Source organism: Anolis sagrei, chromosome 6, assembly GCF_037176765.1.
Source record: "Anolis sagrei isolate rAnoSag1 chromosome 6, rAnoSag1.mat, whole genome shotgun sequence".
NCBI lineage: Eukaryota > Metazoa > Chordata > Lepidosauria > Squamata > Dactyloidae > Anolis > Anolis sagrei.
In genome coordinates, this window is record NC_090026.1 from 21783636 (window position 1) to 21806416 (window position 22781).

Below are 22781 nucleotides of genomic sequence, written 5' to 3' on the forward strand. Positions count from 1 at the left end.
TATTGGCTGAGTTCAGTTCTCTCTGGATAAGGGTGAACTACAACTCCCAAATCTAAGTTCAATCACCTCCAGACCCCGCCTGCGTGCCCTGTTGGCCATGCTGGGTCTGTGTGCCAAGTTTGGTCCACATCCATCATTGGCTGGGTTCAGTGCTCTCTGGATAAGGGTGAACTACAACTCCCAGATTCCCAGAACCATCACCACAAAACCTCAGATAATCAATTATTCAAAAATCAAGATAAGGATATTTGGGAAGTGTTCAAGGGATGGTTATTTTATTGGGCACTAGTGCTCATTTAAATGTCTGAATATATTTGTAGGGAGAGATATAACTGGAAAACACATTTGATGCAAATTGGCACCATAAAATGATCTCTTCTCAGACAGAAGTAGTGTTTATGGGAAAGGCTGTTGCTATGATGTGTTATGGAGTTTAAGTGTAAAAATGCACCATAATAATTCGTTAAGAAAACTACTAGTTATCTTCCAGGTACACAACTGAGAACAAATATTAATCTTCCCTCTAGGATCAACAAAACAATGCTTTTGTGTTGATGTAGTCTTAAATGGTAGATTCAGGGCTCCCCAAAATGTTTGTATGAGTAACTGAGATGGCAGAGGCGGACAAAGATCTCCCAGCACAGAATGAAATTGTATTCCGTCTCGATAGAGCAGGCAGTTGTGTTTGGTTTTCAGCCTGACTTTAACCAACACATTGAGAAAATCAATTCACTTCTGGAAGGAGAGATTGCAAGTTATTTATTTATTTATTTATTTATTTATTTACAGTATTTATATTCCGCCCTTCTCACCCCACAGGGGACACAGGATGGATTACAATGTACACATATATGGCAAACATTCAATGCCAAAGACACACAACAGATATGGACAGACAGTCAGAGGCTATTTAACTTTTCTGGCCGCCAGGGAAACTGTCGCTTTCATTGTCGATCTGCGACACTGATGAAGTACTTCCACATTCCCCACATGCTTTGCTGGAGCCTTTTTTATGACCTCGTAAATTAGTTAAATTAGCCTCCCCACACATAGGTGGTACCTAATTTTCCTACTTGACAGATTTAACTGTCTTTCGGGTTGCAAAGGTTGACAACAAGCTACACAATTACTCGGAAGCTCACTCCGACCCGGGCTGGCTTTGAACTCATGACCTTTTTGGTCAGAAGTGATCTTAATGCAGCTGACACTCAGCCAGCTATATATAAATTAAAAATGTAATGTTCGTTTGTGGGATTAACATAACACAAAAACCACTGGATGAATTGACACCAAATTTGGGCACAGTACACCTATCAGGCCAATGAGTGACCATCACTCATAAAAACACAGAAAAACACAGAGGAAGAGACTTAAAAAGCCAAAAAATAAAAAATACATTACAACACATGTGCAAAACCACTTATACACCAATATCTACACACACACATATATATACACACAAAAACACATATACACAGACTGGGCCACAGCAATGCGTGGCAGGAGACGGCTAGCAATAATAATAATAATATTTATCAACTATCACCTTTCCACTTTCCGGAATTAATATTCCAACAGATGCCATCTGCTTCTGTAGATTGTAAATACTGCTGTATTCCTAAGCGATAGTAGAAATGGTTGAAGGATCCTGTGTGGTATTTACTTTGCTATCTACTGCATGCTCTTATCCATGCGTGTTTCCGGTGCTGTTTTATACCTGAGTGCAGCAGATGGGCCAAACAGAACTTGGTCATCCACCTACTTTCAGAAAAAAAAACACGAACCTGTGTCTATTGCAGTTTGGCTGTTTGAGACTGCAGCTAAGAAAACCAAAATAAGAGCATTGGATGGGGTGGGAATGCAATTATAAACGAGACTCGGAAATCTGGAGGGCTATGTATTTTCCACGTCTAATTTACAGTGCAAACCCTAGTCAGGTTTGGGAAAACCCTCAGGTTTCATTCAGTCCACATTATTAAGACAACCCATGCAATTTGTGCATTTTGGATTCAATAAAACTTTTCAAAAATGTTAGGACACCTTTGGCAAAAAGCTAGCAGCAGAGTGTATGCCAAATGAGCATTTTAGAAGAAAAGGTATGCTAAATTCTACATGTTATGAAAGCATATATTTCAAAATAGTGTACATTTTTTTCTAAATTTTTGGAATGGAATTAGGCTGTTCATGGCATCGCTCTTCTTACTCTAAATACATGTACTACAGTAGACAAATTCAGTGTTTACAGGCATTTGCATTAAAAAAATTGCTGAATTTTCCAATGTGGTTTGTGAAGGAAGTAACAGAGCCCAGCCTTTGTTGACAGGTTTCGAGGTGTGCGGGGGCGAGGAATCAAGGCATGGGATTGGAGGGGGTGTTTGGTCTGGAACAAAACAGTTCAAAGTCTGTTAGTGATCAGACTGGCAATGGCCCAAGATTGGTCTGGTCCCTCATGTATAAGGATAGAGAGGCACTATGCAGAAAAAAAATCAGAATTAGGTAAGGCTGGATAATACACTTCATTTGTAAATAGCAGGAATACTTGGGGTTACTCTGGTGGAAAAGCTAATACCAAGACCTCCAACATTTTTGTTTTGACTGGGACAGTCCCAATGAATCCTCTGTTGCCCATTTTCCAGTAGCTTTTTAAATGCCCGAGTTTCTTTTCTCTTCCCATTCCCCCTTTTGTCCTGGGCTCAATGCTGACAGTTAAATTAACTCCATGGACTCAGCTTAGGGCAGTGTTTCTCTACCTTCCTAATGCCACAACCCCTTAATACAGATTCTCGTGTTGTGGTGACCCTTAATCATAACATTATTTTCGTTGCTACTTCGTAACTGTAATTTTGCTACTGTTAGGAATCGTTATGTAAATATCTGATATGCATGATGTATTTTCATTAACTGGACCAAATTTGGCACAAATGCCCAAAATGCCCAAATTCTAATACTGGTGGGGTGGGGGTGGGGATTGATTTTGTCATTTGGGAGTTGTAGTTGCTGGGATTTATAGTTCACCTGCAATCAAAGAGAATTCTGAACTCCACCAATGATGGAATTGAACCAGACATGACACACAGAACTCCCATAACCAACAGAAAATACTGGACGGGTTTGGTAGGCATTGACCTTGAGTTTTGGAGTTGTAGTTCCAGAGAGCACTGTGCAGTCAAACTTAACACGAATACTCAATATGCCCAAATGTGAACATTGGTGGAGTTTGGAGAAAATAGACCTTGACATTTGGGAGTTGCAGTTGCTGGGATTTATAGTTCACCTACAATCAGAGTTTGTTCTGAATCCCACATGCTCTCCCTCACCTGCACATGTGCCGAGCACACCTGCTCTTCCCTCCCTGCTTGGAGTCTTAGAAACAGCCCTCCCCTTGGCTGAGAGGCTGACCAATCACAACAAAGGAGGGCTTTTGGTGGGAAGATTTGCCATCTTGTTTCCAAAAAGAGGTACAGCTGGAGAGATTGTCAGCCTTCTCTTCCAAACGGATTCCTGAGACCATCAGAAATGTATGTTTTCTGATGGCCTTTGGTGACCCCTCTGAAACTCCCTTGCGACCCCTCCAGGGATCCTGAGCCCCAGGTTGAGAAACACTGGCTTAGGGAGAGGAGAGCAGGAAATAGAATCTCTCCCTTTCTAATAGAGTCAAGCATAAAGCAAACTGCTGCTGCCTCTCCTAACTTTTGTGTCCTCCCATACAACTTTTGCCATCTTGATGTTACTTAGCTACATTACTTACTTATTTAGACGATCCCTCGTAGACCGAGGATGATGGTCCTCCAAGTGTAGTGTCTTGGCGGTGGGTCCATAGGTGACTGTGGAGCCCTATTCTTGATCCTCATGTTCTCCCGCAGTGGGAAGCCTATGCATTTTCTAATGTCCATGGGAACATTCATTTAAAAAACCAAAAGGAAAAAATGGCTTTTTTTCTAATAAATAGCCTTACACATTACCAAACAGATATTACCAAATTTCGCAAAACAAATAATGCCTTTCTCAAATGACCCGGGCACCACCGGGTCCCCAAGCTAGTCATAAAGTAAAGTAAACGTTGGACAGGTAGCTGTGTTCAGATCCTGCACTTTTGTTTGTTTTTAATCTATATATTAATCTTTTCCAGCAATATAAGTAGTATACAATTTTAAAAGAAAATAATTTCCCCCTGTGTGACTTATATCACTGTATACATCAGTTTAAACTAATTTCTCCCACCCACCTCATTGGAAAATAATAATCAAAACCGTAATAAAAGACTAAAATGGACTTTCCACCTCAAAGACCCGCAATGAAAATATTGTTGTAATCCCTCCAGTCTATTGTTTTAGACAGTTTCTTCATCAGATCCTGCACTTTTGGAATTGACTTTTTCATCATGTGCACCAAATCAATTTCAAATAGGCTCTTGGGGAGGCATACTTCACTGGTGGAATGGGGCCAGAAATGGCAACACATTTAGCTTTAAGCCATGGCCAGGAAGGGACAGCTAAAGAGTAGCTGGGGATCTTAGGTTGCACGTCTTGAGTTGATGCAAACATGTCCTTCTGAAAGGTTCTTGGACCATTCTCTTTCATTCAGACTGACTATTAGAAACGATGGATATTTTATTTCTCAGAAATAGTTAATAATTTGACTTGTCTACAGAATAGTGTGCGTGAGATCTACAGCTGTTGTGGGCCATTGATCTTATCCAGTGCCAAGTTACGTAAAATCTGTCGGGATGGGCCTATTGATAATCCAGGGAGCCAAGTTTGTAGCAGCCATAAAACAAGCCAACGAATGATTGTCCACAGTTTTATGAGTCATAGTGACCAGCTATCTTTACGATTGTATACCAAGTAGATTTTGATCTCTCTACCTTTGGATGGAAATTGCCTTGGTTGTGTGGGTGGATACCTTTTCCCACTGAATTCTCTTGGAACTCTACGTGCCATTGTTGTGTGCCTTCAAGTAGTTTCTGAGTAATGGAGACCTCAAGGTAAACATGCCATTGGGTTTTCATGGCAAGATTTGTTCAGAGGGACCTTTGCCTTGCTCTGAGGCTGAGAAAGAGGATGGTTTGCCCAAGGTCATCCAGTGGCTTTCCATGATTGAGTGGAGATTCAGACCCTGCTCTCCAGAGTCCTAGTCCCTTGTTCAAGCTACTGCACCACCTTGACTCTCCAGTGGTCTGGGTGGCATTTAGCACCAGTCTTCATGTGGCATTTCTGATCTAACTGGTAGAATTGAAAATGGGTGGCACTGGTTTTGATTGCACCCCTATGGAGCAAGGGCATAGAAGCTTACACCAAGTGGATTGCTTTTTCTGCCCTGTAGAAACCTGACAGGAATGGGAGAGACGTTCATTTCAGTCTGTGTGTAGGTTTTCTCATATTCAGGATAGAAAACACAAAAGAAAATTGGAAATGCCTCAAATTCCTTGTTCTGAGGAAGACTGGGGATTGGGGAAGCTGTACAATAAAGAAAGCTGAAAGGAAGAGATTCAACTCATTTGAAATGTGGCGCTGGAGACAAATTCTACAGACAATATAATATGGGTTGCCAAAATGAACCATAAACAGGTATTTGGGCCCTTTTTAATGTCAGGAGCAACTTGGGAAACTGTAAGTCGCTTCTGGTGTGAGAAAATTGGCCGAATACAAGGGCATTGCCCAGAGGACGCCCAGATGTTTTGATGTTTTACCATCCTTGTGGGAGGCTTCTCTCATGTCCCCACATGGAGCCAGAGCTAAGGGTACCAGATCCTGGTAGCTAAGCACCGTCCATTCTGGTTAGTAAATGGGTGGGAGACCACCCATTTATCAGGTGCTGCAAGCTGGATTTCAGAGGAAGGAGCTGGCGATACCACCCATGACTATTCCTTGCTTAAGACAATTATATGAAATTCATGGAGAAACCATAAGTGGAAAGGCAACATGAAGGCACATATAAGCAAACCCAGCCTGACTTCTCCCTAACAGCCAAAACCATCAAACTGAGGGTAGCATGTTTTGGTCATATCATTGCCAAAGATTGGTAAAGTTTTATTTATTTTGTATCAAAAGTATTGCATAAATTAGTATAAAACTGATAGAAATAGAAGGAGCACAAACGGCTAAATATCTTTTGACCAAAAATGGGCAACAGTGACCGCATTGTCTGTAGCCTCAAACAATTCTTGCTCTGTACATGAGGCAGAACATTGCAGACAAGTCCGATGATGATGGTCCTCCAAGTCTGGTGTCTTGGTGGTGGGTTTGTAGGTCGCTGTGAAGCCCTATTCTTGACCCACAAGTTCTCCTGCAGTGAGGACATCGGTTTCCAGATGGAAAGCGGTCCCAGTCAGAGTTAGCTTGACGTGCCTTCTTCTTGGCATGTTTCTCCCTTTCATCCTCCATTCATGCCTCTTTGAGTTCTGCAGCACTGCTGGTCACAGCTGACCTCTAGTTAGAGTGCTCAAGGGCCAGGAGTTTCCAGTTCTAAGTGTCTATGCCACAGTTTTAAAAGTTGGCTTTAAGCCCCTCTTTAAATCTCTTCTCCTGTCCACCAACATTACGTTTCCCATTCTTGAGTTGGGAGTATAGTAACTTCTTTGGGAGATGGTGATCGGGTATTTGGACAACATGGCCAGTCCAGCAGAGTTGATGGCGTAGGAGCATCGCTTCGGTGCTGGTGGTCTTTGCTTCTTTCAGCACGTTGACATTTGTCCGCCTGTCTTCCCAAGAGACTTGCAGGATTTTTCGGAGGCAGCGCTGATGGAATCGTTCTAGGAGTTGAGTGTGACTTTTTAGACAGTCCATGTTTCACAGGTTTATAGCAGGATTGGGAGGACAGTAGCTTTATTAAACAAGCACCTTGGTCTCCCTACTCTGTGCTTTATTCGGAAAAATGCTGCACTCGCAGAGTTCAGGCGGTGTTGTATTTCAGTGTCAATGTTGACTTTTGTGGAGAGGTGGCTGCCAAGATAGCGGAAATGGTCAACATTTTCTAATGTTACACCATTAAGCTGTGTTTTTGGTATTGCAGAGGGATTAACTGGTGACTGCTGCAAGAGCACTTTGTTTTTTTCCGATGTTCAGTGACAGGCCAGGCTTCTCGTATGCTTCTGCAAAGATGTTTAGAGTAGCTTGTAGGTCTTCTTCTGTATGTGCACGAACTATATCTATAGTAGTCTCTCATTATATAGGATTACCATATGTCAAAACTAAATTCGTGGCAATTAACAAGTTTGTCAAAAGCAGTGGTGGCCACAATTTCTGGACCAGGAGACAATCACAGGGTCTGGGCTATCATTGAAAATAGGTTAACCTAACAAATTTTTAGTGTGACCTATCAGCCTTGTTTTCAGAAAGAAGCTATTCTTACCTTCTCTTTGGCTGTCAGAAAAGCCAAATAGTGTATTGAAGGTTTCGGGAAAGTCAAGAAACAGACATTCAGTTCCCTTACCTTCCAGCCACACCAAACAAAAACATTCCTCAAAGTTATTTTATATCCTTTCCTTCTCACTTTGGCTGCTAGCTGATAGCAAGCAAAATAATCCTAAGAAAAATAACCACCAATACAATCACTGCAAAGGAGGGAATTGTTTTAAAATAAATAGGATTTAAATGTGAGTGTTTATTGCACATGTCTACACATGAAGATGTGTTGGTGTGCTGCCATCACAGGGTTCTTTAACACTGAGCGTAGGTGGTTAGAATGTCAGCATTTCTGGGTTTTTTGGCACTTAAGTATGTCCTAAAGAGCTGCACTCAAGATATAGTAGTCTTGTGGCCTCATGAGAGTGAATCCACTATAAATTTGGTTGATGCCTCCTGCAGAATTCTGGGGTTTATAGTTTAGGGAGAAGTCTTTAACCACATCACTAAACTACAAACACCAGAACTCTGCAGGAGGCAGAAACCTGGCTGCTTCCTGCCTGGGGGAATCCTTTGTTGGGAAGTGTTAGCTCCCCCTGGCAGGAAGCAGCCAAGCTTTGAAGCTGCAAGGCTATTCAATGCTAATCAAGCTGGTCAATTGCAACATTCACACTTGCCTCCAACAGACAAGAGTTCTTTCTCCCACCCTGGACATTCCACAGATATATAAACCTCACTTGCCTAGTTCCCAACACACCTCACAACCTCTGAGGATGCCTGCCATAGATATGGGTGAAATGTCAGGAGAGAATGCTACTGGAACATGACCATACAGCCTGGAAAGCTCACAGCAACCCAGTGATTCTGGCCATGAAAGCCTTCGACGATACAATATCCTTTTAGCACTTGTATTTAGCTGCCATTTTTGGGACCTCTCCTACATATTTATGTCATTACATATTTTATCACATTGATTTGCCTTTTAAAATCAGTTCCAGATTCCCAGTTGTTTAACATCCCCTCTTTCTTGCTTGCTTTTTTTCTCATAGATTCCAGCTAATTTCTTATACAATCTGCATTTCCTATAAAGCTACATTTCTGTACCTTTTCTCTTTTCTTTGTTAAGGACTTTTTCATGATTTTTAAAATGCTTTTTAGGCCCTTTCTGTGGTAAATTCTATATTTCTATATCCTGTTGCTACCGTTGAACATGTTTTTTAGATCTCTCAAATGGTACAGCCAGTGTTAGTATACTGGTTCAAGATATTTTGATGCCTGAAGCAAAAGCCAATATGTATCCCACTTCCATTCCTTGGGGAGAGAGTTGGCATGGTTTTGTGGTTAGAGCATTGGATTATAACTCTGGAGACCGGAGTTCAAATCCCACTCAACATGAAAACCCTCTGGGTGATCTTGGGCAGCGTAAACACTCAGCCACAGAGGAAAGCAAAGGCAACCCTCCTTTGAACAAATCTTGCCAGGAAAACTCCCAGATGTTTCACTTTAGGGATATCATAAGTCACAAGTGATTTGAAGATACCCAACAACAAATCCGTCTCCATTTCCTTGTCCAAAAGTAGACCAGGCAGTAGAATATTATTTCCATGCCTGCTCAATGTGACGAAATGAAAATGTGTAGTTCACATTTGATTAACCCACACAGTGCCTTGCCAGAGAAAGAAAAAGATGCCACATAGATGAATAGTAAAAAACAAGTAGTTTATTCTTTGTAGTTCAGAACAACATATTTACAATCATGTGATCAGTTACCTCGACTCACATAATGTCCTTTTATGAGAGACTTGCTGTCCCCTGCCACACGTTGCTGTAGCCCAGTCTGGTGATCTGGAAAATAAAATAATGAGAAAGTGTTGGTTTCTAATATATGTAATTTCTTTATGCTTGTGTGTAAACAGTATTTCTTCTTGTTTCTTTGTCAGTGTTGATGTGGAGAGTGTCTGGTTTGCCTACTCTGGAACATACAACATATAATTGTCCTTCTTTAGGGGTCCCTTTTAAATCTATGATACTATGTATGTGTGTGAATCATATACATCTAACTATATCTATGGCTGGACAACTCTTTGTCAGGAGGGCTTTAATTATGTTTTCTTGCCCTGGTGAAGTTGGACTGGATGGCCTTAAGTATTTTCTGTTGGTCATGGGGGGTTCTGTGTGAGAAGTCTGCCCCAATTCTGTTGTTGGTGGGATTCAGAATGCTCTTTGATTGTAGGTGAACTATAAATTCCAGTAACTACAACTCCCAAATGTCAAGGTCTATTTCCCCCAAACTCCATCTGTGTTCATATTTGGGCATATGGAATATTCGTGCCAAGTTTAGTCCAGTCCCATCATTGTTTCAATCCACAGTGCTCTCTGGATGTAGGTGAACTCCCAAGCTCAAGGTCAATGCCCACCAAACCCTTCTAGTGTTTTCTATTGGTCATGGGAGTCCTGTGTGCCACATTTGGTTCAATTCCATGGTGGAGTTCAGAATGCTCTTTGATTGTAGGTGATCTATAAATCCCAGCAACTACAACTCCCAATGACAAAATCAAAAAAAAAATTGAGTGAAGGACATACATTGGGTTGTTAGGTGTACACTGTCCAAATTTGGTGTCAATTCGTCCAGTGGTTTTTGAGTTATGTTAATCCCACAAACGAACATTACATTTTTATTTATATAGATTTAAAATGGTTTTTTTGTCCATGTGGAGAATCTCCCTCCAGCAGCTCATTAAGCAAGAGCACACTCCAGACTGTGACCCTCTCTTCTTCTCTCTTTGCTTCTCTGCAAGCACCTGCACAAAGCTCAAGCCTGAAAATGTAACTGTATGCAAAAGTCCCAGGCTCAGCCATCTCCCTAGGCATAGCCCGACCTATCAGCTTCATGCATCTTATTTTACAGTTGACACACACACTAACTGATTTCTTCTATGCTCCAGCTCTCAATGCTATCATCATACTGACATTTCAGAGCCAAAAGCTGAGGGCCTTCGACACAGCCATATAACCCAGAATATCAAGGTAGAAAATTCCACAATACCTGCTTTGAACTGGGTTATGTGAGTCCACACTGCCATATATTCCAGTTCAAAGCAGAAAATGTGGGATTTTAATTCAATTGAGTGGAAGGGGCCTGAGACTTAAGGATGACTCTTGTGATGTCAAAACTGGGCCTGGGTGGTGTTGTTAAGCATGATTTGTTGAGCATCATGGATCATATGCCATTTTTGAAAAATGTAGGCTTATGAAATAAGATAATAGCTACAAAAAAAGCCTTTCAAGGCAACGTTCTTGAATTCTCTCCCTTGATCAGAGAAGAGGGGCCAGATCCTAAGATGATATAATAAAGGTGGGGCAGGGGGATTTTTCTTCCTGGTGGACCGCACTGGCTCATTTTCTGCAAACCAGAAGTCATAACAATTCACTCCCAGGACCTTTTAGGACTGATTTTCATCTGTTTCAGGAATGTGTTGGCAGGAGCAGGAAAGACATAATCCCCAGTTGTTTTAGACTAGAGCTTCCCTCACTGTAGCATGGAAGCTTTTAAATTCCCCAAACCAATATTTCATCAGGAATATACGCCTGCTGTCTCATTTGGGACTTCCTGCATGATTATGAAACAGAATTGGAAATGTTCACTTTTGGTTTTCCAATGTTAACATAATCATTGGTTTGTTGTCAAAGGCTTTCATAGCCAGAATCACTGTGTTTTTGTGTGTTTTCTGGGCTGTATGGCCTTGTTCCAGAAGCATTCTCCCCTGACGTTTCGCCTGTATCTATGTCAGGCACCCTCAGAGATTGTGAGAATAATGTTTCCAGTCTCTGGTGTTAAATATAAACAGATGTCCTACTGTCGAAGGCTTTCATGGCTGGAATCACTGAGTTGTAGGTTTTTTCGGGCTGTATGGCCATGTTCTAGAGGCATTCTCTTCTGACGTTTCGCCTGCATCTATGGCAAGCATCCTCAGAGGTTGTGCATCTATGGCAAGCAAACTCTGAGGATGCTTGCCATAGATGCAGGCGAAACGTCAGGAGGGAATGCCTCTAGAACATGGCCATACAGCCCGAAAAAACCTACAACAACAGATGTCCTACTGTTTCGTGTAACGCTACTGTCAGGAGTTGCATGGACTGCCAAGCATAAGAAATGCCTTGACTTACAATAATAGCTTTGCTGTTTTTCATTTTCCAGGCAGTCATGATTCATTCCCATTCCCATTTTTAAAAGTTAACACTGATCTTGGTGCTTTCTGTCATTTTGAACCCTGTCCTTCTGTAGGTGTTAAGCTTTTATCTTACTAACCTATTATGGTGAGATTTTAAAGAGACAGCCTCGCAAAAATGGGGGCTGAGTCATCACTTGAGCCTTGATGGTCCCATTTTCCAAATGTGCAACTTGGGAGGCATCTACAATGCCTTTTAACACTACTTTAACTGCCATGGTTTGATGCTATGGGTGCATGGGAGTTTTAGTTTTACAAGCCTCTTTAGCCTTCTCTGCCAAAGAGTGCTGGTGCCTTACCAAACCACAGGTCTTGGATTATCTTGTATTATCACATGAAGCAGTATTTCTCAACCTTCCTAACATCGTGACCCCTTAATACAGTTCCTCATGTTGTGGTGATTCCCAACCATAAAATTATTTTCGTTGCTACTTCATAACTGTAATTTTGCTACTGTTTTGAATCACAATGTAAATACCATATATGCAGGATGTATTGTCATTTACTGGACCAAATTTGGCAGAAATACCCAGTACACTCAAATGTGAATACTGGTTGGGTTGGCAGGGGTGTGTGTGTGTGTGCTGATTTTGTCATTTCAAGAGTTGCAGTTGCTGGGATTTATCATTAAACTGCAATAAAAGAGCATTCTGAATTCCATCAATGATGGAATTGAACCAAATTTGGCACACAGAATTCCTATGACCAACAGAAAATACTGGAAAGGTTTGGTGGACATTGACCTTGAGTTTTGGGGTTGTAGCTCACCTACATCAAGAGACCACCATGGACTCAAACAATAAATCTGAAACAAACTTGGCATGGATACTCAATATGCCCAAATGTGAACACTGGTGGAGTTTGGGGAAAATAGACTGTGATATTTGGGAGTTGTAGTTGCTGGTAGTTCATGCACAATCAAAGAGGATTCTGAACCCCACCGATAGAATTGGGCCAAAGTTGGGCCACACAAAACCCCCCATGCCTTGAAGGGACTTGCTGGCGTGAGCCTCCCTCCAGCCTCACACGCTCTCCCTCACCCATGCATGCACACCATACTACCATGCTCCAAGCATGCCTGCTCTCCCCTCCCCTCTTGGTGTCTCAGAAACAGCCCTCCCCTTGGCTGAGAGACCAGCCAATCACAGCAGAGGAGGGCTTTTGGTGGGAGGATTTGCCGTCTGTTTCCGAAAAGGAAGAGAAGATCAGGCAGAGACATCTTCAGCTTTCTCTGCCAAAGGGTTTCTAAGACCATCTAAAACATATATGTTCTGGCAGTCTTTGGCGACCCCTCTGAAGCCCCCTCATGATCTCCCAGAGGTCCTGATCCCCAGGTTGAGAAACACTGCTGTAGAGGGACTGGAAGTCTGTTGAGCTGATTCAGTAACACTGAGTCATGGCAGTTAAAGTGGGGTCAGACTGCATTAATTCTTCAGTGTAGAGCCAGCCCAGGTAGGACTGGACGTAGAGAAAAGGAGCATCAGGTGAACCTCATGAATCATGGCAATAAATGTAATGTACTGTCCAGCTTCTTGGTCATGTTGCCAATGGGAAAAACAGCAATTCGTAACAGTAGTAGTATTAGCAGTTGTTAATTATCACTTTTGTGAATTATGTCTTCTGGGGACCTGAGAAGCAATTGCATAGAAAAGTTACCTTTTACTCTACAGTGCCCAGAATCACCCCAACCAGCATTATAGCAGCCTGGAGTTGTTTAAAGGGTAGACTCCTGGAAGCTGTAGTGGAAAAAAACCAACATTTTCTAAATGCTGGGAAACAGGTTGCTGCTGGAATGGTCTGTATCCTGGTTTGCTGTTTCATGATCTAAAACTCAGTTGGTCTCATCAGGTGGACAAAGCAGACCGCTCATGCTCGGGCCCAGATCTTATACTACCTCGCAGAGAACCTGGAAGTCCGTCGAGCTGAAATGGCATCACAGCTGAAGGTGCTGACCGGTGCCCAGGAAGAAGCAGCCCTGAGGGAGGTGGACCTGAGTGTGCAACGACTCTTCTACTGGGCAGCATATTCTGACAAATATGGTGGGGTTGTGCAGGTAAGGAACCAACGGCTGGGATATACACGGCTGAAGTCTATCATTCTTGGGTGGAAGTTGGATGCGAGAGTTTGGGGAGGGTCCATAGCATGGGAATGTAGCAAATGCATTACATGGAGACAATTCCACGTCTAATTGTTGACAGTTCTAGTTATAAGGACCAGGGAGAAGGTGTTGAAAAGACTTAACACCCTGGTAGAAAAAGACAATATTCAGCTATGTTGCTGATCTATTATCCTATAGTCCAGTGCAGGCATGGGCAAACTTTGGTCCTCCAGGTGTTTTGGATTTCAACTTGCACAATTCTTAACAGTCTACCAGATCTGTAGCTTTCTGACGAAGAAATTACCTCACAAACAAAGTTGGAAGGCTTTAATTCAAAAGCATGCATTAGGGAACACAACAAAATTCCAACTGACAGTTTATTTCCCTCATGCCTCACCCTGGTCCCTCCCCTGCATTGTTCCCATTTCCATGGCAACCCTCTCCCAGATGTCAAATATATACAGGTCAGGTCTTAGGCATGGCCTAATTTCCTGACTTTACACAAAACCAGAAAATAAGGTCATGACAAAAGGTCAGGAAACAAGTGGGACTTACAAGGTGAATTCAGATGGAGCTTGAATTCAAAGGCAGGTCTTATTATCTTTTGCAGTCTATGCCAGCGCAGTTCCAGGCATTTGGGACTTCAGCTACTCCTGCTAACTTGGCCAGTGGTCAGAGATTCTGGAAAACAAACTTACAAATATCCAGTCAACCTATAATTAAGAATCACTGGTCTATATACAACGTCTAATGTTTCTTGCCTTTGCCTGTTTCTTGGTTTTCTCCTTCGACTACAGGAGACGTCTTTGTATGGGGCCTCCCTCCTCTTCCGGGAACCTCTTGGCGTAGTGGGCATTGCCTGTCCTGATGAGCAACCACTCCTGGCTTTTGTCAGCTTATTAGCACCTGCCATTATCCGTGGCAACTGTGTGGTCATGATCCCCAGTGAGCGGTACCCGTTGCTTTCCTTGGATTTCTATCAGGTACCTTCTTCCTTATTTCTGGGCTAACTTGTAGATCACAGTGAGGAAATATTTGGCCCTCCAAATGTTCTAGCCTACAACTTAGACACCTTAACCAACATAGCTGGTGGGTTAGAGGTTGTGGGAGTTGTAGTCCCAAACATTTGGCCAGCCAAAAGTTCCCTGTCCTTTTGTTTATCAAGAAAATGGAGCATTCTAGGAAGGCCCTTTGACGTAGTTACGTATTATCAGGGTGGTTTTTAATGTGTTTTATTGGGGTTTTAATTAGTGTTTCATGGCATTTGCTAATCTTTACAGTTTTAACTTGTTTTTAATTTTATATTGTATGTTTTTACTGGCTGTAAGCTGCCTTGAGCCCTTGATTGGGGTATAAATTTCACAAATAAATAAATCTAGTACTAGAAACCAGTGGTCAGGTTGTCTTTGTTTGAAATAACAACCTTCTTCTAGTCTCCACAAACTATTTCTTTGTATATAATTCAGATTGCTTTCTGCATTGCATATGTGTGTATTGGTATACAGTTTTCCTTAACTCTGTGCTGTGGGAGGGGCTGCAGACCATGTGATCAGAACTGGGACTGTTCAGGGCTCAGGCTCCATTTTAGAAACAGTATGCTTTCAGATGCCAGTAGAAACAGAATGTTTTAGAGAACAGAGACTATTAGACTCTTAGAACAGAGAGGTGCTTTAGACTATCTGTAACTGGAATGATATGCAAACTACCTGTATGATGAATACATGAAGTCTGTGAGTAAACCATCTACGTTACTTCTAAAGAAGTCTACTTATTTTTGATCTCTTGAGAGCATGATTTAAACCAAGATGTTTTTGGGCAACTGAAAAAAAAACACCTCTGAAACTCTGCTATATGTGTGTGTGTGTGTGTGTGTTTTGTGCATTGGCATATCTTTGTCCGTAGCAGTTCAAGGAGATATCTAGGTATATCAGTTTAACAGCTGAGAAACCTAATTACCTTGTATGAATACTAGTGGATATTTAACACTAAGGAGAAGGTTGACTCAAGTGATTTTTTAACTCTTCTCAGGGAGATTCCTGATTTTCCAAAAGGTTATGATTTCTAACAAGGTCTTTTGCCTTTCCAAAGATCATAATTTCTCCAAACGTCTTTTATATGTTTACTGTTTACATTCATTTGATGTGTTAGCACACTAATATGTAGATGTTTTGATATGTGTATCAAACCAATTCAGATAGGCATCTTTTGAGTTGTGAAGTTGAAAGGGTCTGTATTAAATATAAGTTCCATTCACACTTTACTAGCTACCAAATCCCCACCATAGTTGGGTAGGCTGAAGATTAGTGGTGTCATTGGATTTTATATATTTTGATTCAGGAACTCATAATGACTTCTCAGCACAACCTCATCACGCTTCTGGAAATACAGTGGGGTTCCCCATGGTCAAATGTAGCATGCAACTAGGTTTGAAATAATTCAGTAGTGGGGAAGACATGAGCCTGATGTATCAGCTCCTTTATCCAGCATGGTCAATGGTGAGCAGTCATGGAAACTGGAGTCCAATGGCATCTACCAGTACTAAAAGTTCCTGAAATAAATCAAGGTATTGTGAACATTCTTCCACTTAAGCAATCCAATAAGAAATCAAATTGCAGGTGGTGTTCACAAGTCATTAATCTGGACTAGCAAATCAGACTATTTTTTTTTATTTTCATTTACAGTACTTATATTTCTCCCTTCTCACCTGAAGGGAACTCAGGGTGGATCACAGAAAACATATACTGCAAACATTCAATGCCAATTATACAATGACAAGAAGAAAACAGATAGAGGTATTATTAGGCTTTTTGTCATCTTTCGGCATCTTTTGGAGGCTGTGCTCAGTTCCGGCCACAGAGGGGTGCTGTCGCTCCATCTCCTTGCCGAAGAGCTTTCTTTGTTCATAAACTTTCCTCTGAAATGTCGTGCATAAAATACCTCCCCGGTTATCGCTGTGCCTATTCATCTACTCACATTGCTATTTTTGACTCAAATGCTCTCGGGCTCTATTGACAATGTGCCATGGAAACCAGGAGGACTTTTTCAACAGACTGATGACACTATGATCCTGAGACTACAGTCCAGTCAATGCAATAGAAGCATCATGACTCACCGCCTCCAAAGAAGGCACGTGCCCAACTCTCGGCAGGCAAGGTCATGCTCACAGTATTTTGGGACCATCACAGATAGTATTGATGGATTCCCTAGTAAAGGGTACCATGATCACTGGGGCATACTAGGCTTCACTGCTGTAGAAATTGCGGGAGGCCATCAAAACCAAGAGATGTGGCATGCTCACCAACTGTGTCCACCTTCTTCAAGACAATGCACCAGTTCACAACTCACATGTTGCCCAAATGGAAGAATGCTCCTGTGGCTTTGAAATTCCACCGCATCCCCCCTTATTCACCCAACGTCGCACCATTGGACTTCCGCCTTGTTCCAACAATGAGTTATTTTTGAAGGGCAAGCATTTTTCAGGTGATGAGACTCTGATTTCCAAAGTTACAATGTAGCTTTTGGAGCAACGTGTCGACTTCTACAAGTGAGGTGTTTACAGTTGTTTAAAAATATGGGAGAAGTGTGTGTGCCTAGGTGGCACCTATGTAGGGAAAGATTAATAACTGTGCCAAGTTTCAGTGTTCTCGGTCCACAGGAAGTGGATTAGGGGAAATCTTTAATGAATTAGGTGGGCGGGGGAACTGGGCTGAAGATGAGGAGCTCACCCTGACCCTTGGCTTTGAACTGTCAACCTTTTGGTTGGCAAGATTTACTGCCGCTGCAGCTGGTGATTAACCTGCTGTGCTAAAGCCAGCACTATGACATTGGTTAGTGACAATGCCGTTCTTTTGCTTGTTCACTGTCAGAACAAAGAGATGGAAAAATGACTTTCCATCCTCCTTGGCAAATGGATGGAATTGAGGTGTTGGCTTTCCACCGCCTTCCCCCACAAAAAATAGAAAAATGAAATGACAAGGGAGAGAGCTGTCCACGGTTGAACTCTCAACCTTCTGGAAATTCAAAGAAAAGATGTGGGATTTCTCCCTTTCAGAATTTACTTTCAGTTCTGGTTTCCTCCCAGCTGTGGTCGACAGCTGGGCTAAAAGCTTAATGCTTTTATTGTTTTCCTTTGCCTTAGGAATTTCTTCAAGTTTTGTGGCTTCCCTGGTGCCCATCTCATTCGGGGAAACCTAGAGTCTAACATTCACTCACTTGCATAACTCAGGAGGGATTCCTAATTCTGTGAATCAGGGTCTGTGAAAGGAGTGGAGAGAAATCAGGAAAAGCCAGGAAATTGGTACTCACTCATCCCAGTCATTCAAGGGGCGAAGACAGGTCTTTCCTTGCTGCCATTTTGTTTGCCATTGCTAGCTTGGTTCATGAACATTTGATGGTGCTTTGGGAACAAGGAAGAGAGACAGCTAAAATTTGTGGGGAAAGCTACCCCCTTCCTCACTTGTCCCATTAGAATATGCAAAGTATTTAAAAATACAGAATGAAAGCTCCCTTTGTTTTGCTCTTTCTTGTTTCTATGGTTGATGTCATATATAAATAAAAACTTACTAGAACTAAACAGCAAGACAGAACAGGCAAAAGATATGAAGAAACCAGTTAGGCCAGATCTTTATGAATTGGTAGACAAATCTGTCCAACATTGAAGGAAAGCCGAGAGAAACCTTCATTTTCTGAAAGCAACACAAAAAGTAAGAATTTTCTTATAAGGAGGCAAAACCGTGCATGACATCAAGGCAAGAACTTGAATCTGGACATCATGTTCTTCAGCAATATTTAAGCCGTGACAAACTTGTCACGTTGATTTCAATTGGAAGTCAATTCGACTAACAGCCTTCCCAAACCTGACATCCTCCAGATGGGCTGTACTAAAACTTATGCTTGTCTTCCATGACATTCAAACCATAAAAGTTTTCTAGGCGACTAATAAAGCACAGTGTAAAAGCAAAATCATTATTAAAACCACAACATAAAACTGAACAATACACAGATAAATTAAAAACACAGCCATAAAATGTGAAGACAGATCCAAGAATCCTCATTTGCCAGCGCATGTTGTGTTTTTTGCATCAGATCAACAGTGCCAGATTTACCCACAAGCTTAAGTAAACAGTAATCTGGAGCCTACCCCGACCCCAACCTCAACCTAATTATTCTTCGTGCTATGTGCCATGTAATGTTTAATGTAATTCAGGGCTTGCGTATCATGTATACTTTTGTATAATCTGGCCTTATGTATATCGTGATTTGAGGATAGGTTTGGGGGCCAAAATTATGGATTTTTATATGACTTTATTTTTTTTTATATTTATTTACAAAAATAAATAAAACTTGGTGGCGCAATGGGTTAAACCCTTGTGCTGGCAGGACTGAAGACTGACAGGTCACCGGTTCAAATCCGGTGAAAGCACAGATGAGCTCCCTCTGTCAGCTCCAGCTCCCCATCAGGTGGCATGAGAGAAGCCTCCTACAAGGATGGTAAAACATCAAAACATCCAGGCGTCCCCTGGGCAACATCCTTGCAGACGGTCAATTCTCTCACATCAGAAGTGACTTGCAGTTTCTCAAGTCACTCCTGACACACACAAAAATAAAAATTACAACTTTTGTATCCTGCTTTCTCTACCCCGAAGGGTAGAGAATCACGTTATTCAAGGTTGTAGTCCAGAGACATTCCTGATTGTCATTGTTCCAATTCTGCATTAATTTATGATCCATGGATAAATCGAGGATCAGTCTGTTGGGGGTACATTGTGTTTTCCTGTGTGGCAAGGGGTTGGACTGGATGTCCCTTGTGATCTCTTCCAACTCTAGTGATTCTTCCTCAGAGGATCAACTACCCCTGGATGCACCCCTGGATGCTGTCAACCTAATAACTTTAGGTCAATAACATTTTTTTACCCAAGCATTTTAAAAAGGTCAGAAGTGGCATCACAGTGGAAAGTGTAGAGGGAGTCAGTGCTTCTTTTAGGATCTCCCAGGTTGGCCAAACACTCACCAGGTTTTTTGAGTTGTTTTTTTTCCACTAAAATTTCTAGACTTATACATGAATATATACAGTATGTCTCAGTCTGGCTTTGCTGCCCAATTTGAAGGCTGAATGTGGACAATAGTAATCAGGGTCAGTTTGGAAAGTGGGGAGCTTTCAACACCAATCCTGTCATACAGACCTCCTTATCCTGAGGAGGAAAGGGAATATTTGTGTGTACACACCTGCATATGTGTGTGCGTATTTATATGTCTATGTATGCACAACTGTTTGAATCAGGGAATAGGGTGAGCTCCCACTGTTAGCCCCAGCTTCTGCCAACCTAGCAGTTTGAAAACATGCAAATGTGCGTAGATTAATAGGTGACGCTTCTGCGGGAAGGTAACAGCGCTCCATGCAGTTATGCTGGCCACATGACCTTGGAGGTGTCTATGGACAACGCTGACTCTTTGGCTTAGAAATTGAGATGAGCCCCAACCCCGAGAGACAGACACGATTAGACTTAATGTCAGGGGAAACCTTTATTATGATTAATTTATTTACGATACTTCTATCCCGCCTTATTCAAGCTCAAAGGCGACTCGAGGTGGCTTACAAATTGGCAGCAATTCGATGCCATAACAATCCACAATATACATTTAAAACAGCATTATAAAATCAATATAATACAAAAATAATACAAAAACAATTTCTTTATTTATTCACAGCCTATTACTTGGTTATTATGGGGCCCTTGAGGTTGAATGTGTTAACAGTGTTAACAGTTCCAACTGCACACCGAAGATCAGTATGTAACAGTGATGCACAATTCAGTTGATGACTCTACTCTTCTACAATATGGAATACTTCTATTTTGCATTTCATGAATCAACTGGGTCAATCCAGGTCTTCTCATGGAACTATTCCACTTGCTCTCCAATACAATAGGACCAGTTCTCTTGGATTGTATGGTGTATTTGTACATTTTTTCTGTCATCTACATCAGTTATAATAAAAGAGCAGGGACATGACCAGGGAAAGCCATTACTTCTTCTATTACATATTTGCAAACTCAAAGTAAATAACTCAAGACAGTAGTTTAGCTATGGTCAGTTGGAGTTTATCTTTGAGTTGTACACTAACTGCTCTCCGGAAATGGTTATTTTTTTTAGGTTTGTGTCAAAATCATTATGGTGTTTTGCAATGGCAGCTTTTTTTCTATCTTTGTTTGGCTATTTTGTCATGAGAATGTAAAATAAATGTTGTTCTGTTGTTCTCCGAGTCTCTTCCTCCCTCTGTCACTTTCTCCTCCCTCCCTCCCATTCTTTCTTTCTTTCTTTCTTTCTTTCTTTTTAATTCATGATGGATTGCTTTTTATATTCCAGTAAATCTTTTCCTTTTCTCTATCTTGCCTCATTATTGTTTTTAAAAACGGGATCCAGGCTTATTTAGCAATCTCTCAGATGTGTTTCCAGAATTAATTATGTCATTGGAAAGTTTAAAAGTTTTGTCCCAGTTAGGCAGGAGGTCTTATGTGGGATCCAAATAATGTGGCTTGAAAAAGTAGAGGAAGAAGAAAGAGAATAGAGGGAAAAGAAGGAAAGAAAAAAAGACATGTTTTTAGCTACAGAAGTTTAGCTTTCACTTGCTTTAGGCTGAAAGAGTCAAAGCAACCTAATACTAGGTGAGAACCTAGTAATACTCTGAAATAATAATTCTAAGGTGCACAGAGTACAAGTATGGCAGGTGAAATTGAATTATAGTACTGTATTTGTGTAATATGACAAGGCCATGTATATTAGAAGTTGAAAGGGATTTATAGGAACCATCAGTAAACTCCTTAGAAAGGGGCAAAGGAGGTAATAAAGGATATGGTGTTAATGTGTTGTCGAAGGCTTTGTTGTCGATGGCTGGAATCACTGGGTTGCTTAATTTTCTGAGCTGTATGGTCATGTTCTAGAAGCATTCTCTCCTGACATTTCACCCACATCTAAGGCAGGCATCCTCAGAGGTTGTGGGGTTCCTCTGAGGATGCCTGCCATAGATGTGGGTAAAATGTCAGGAGAGAATGCTTCCGGAACATGGCTATGGAACCAAAAAACTCACAGCAACCCAGATATTGTATTAGATTTTACTCCATATTACATATGTTGATTATGAATGCATTTAAAGTATCTTTGCAAGCTTCTTTTACTTCTCAATTACATTTCTGTGTTTAACTGGGTGTTATAATTACCTGCCTTAAACACATTTTTGTAGAAAGGTAGGGTACAAATGGAAAAAATAAATAAAGATAGTTGATGCAAGCGCAAGACAGAATCTCAAAGGGAGGCATATCCATGTATTGAGCAATTGTCAACATTTTTCTCAGTCACTGCACAGAATAAGAGAACCATTTGTTGGATTCTTCATTTCCTTGAACCACGCTTGGCTCCCAAGTGTCTTTGAGACACAGTAAAATGAGGAGCCAGATGAAAAACTGGGGCTTAACAAGCCTTCATTTTCTAAGAAAGGTTTTCTGAATTAAATTGCTCAGTTTTCCAGTAAAACCAGCTTTCCCAACAAAAAGAAATCTCATAATCCCTTAGCATTGTTAGCAAAGGCAACTGGGGGCAGAGAGAATTATAAGTGTCTGTCTATCTGTCTGTCTACGTATTTACCATCTTTCTATCTGTCAGGAACCCCCAGTGGTGCAATGGGTTAAACCCTTGTGCCGGCAAGACTGCTGACCGAAAGGTCAGTGGTTCAAATCCAGGGAGTGGGGTGAGTTCCTGTCTGTCAGCTCCAGCTTCTCATGCGGGGACATGAGAGAAGCCTCCCACAGGATGGTAAAAAATCTGGGTGTCACCTGGGCAAAATCCTTGCAGACGGCCAATTCTCTAACACCAGAAGCGACTTGCAGTTTCTCAAGTTGCTCCTGGCACAAAGTGTATCAGAAACACACTGTTCTGTTGTATTTTTGCATGTTTTCTCCAAATCGTTTTATTCTCCAGGAAACTCCAGTAAATTTTGTCATTGGGCATATCTGATGGTTTTCTTGATAAAATCTCTCTTCCTGGAGATAACTGACCATAGGAAGCAGTGTTTTCCTTAGGAAGGGTGGCAACAACAATTTCTAATTGCAGCAGGAA

General features: G+C 41.5%; 1 protein-coding gene across 1 annotated transcript in view; it reads left to right on the plus strand.

Moving 5' to 3' along the window:
• Positions 1–22781, plus strand: part of ALDH16A1 (aldehyde dehydrogenase 16 family member A1) — a 62038-nt gene that overhangs the window by 34182 nt on the left and 5075 nt on the right. The window contains exons 15-16 of the mRNA XM_060780489.2: positions 13421–13625; positions 14468–14653. Coding sequence (XP_060636472.2) covers positions 13421–13625; positions 14468–14653 — 391 coding nt within the window. The remainder of the gene's footprint in view (positions 1–13420; positions 13626–14467; positions 14654–22781) is intronic.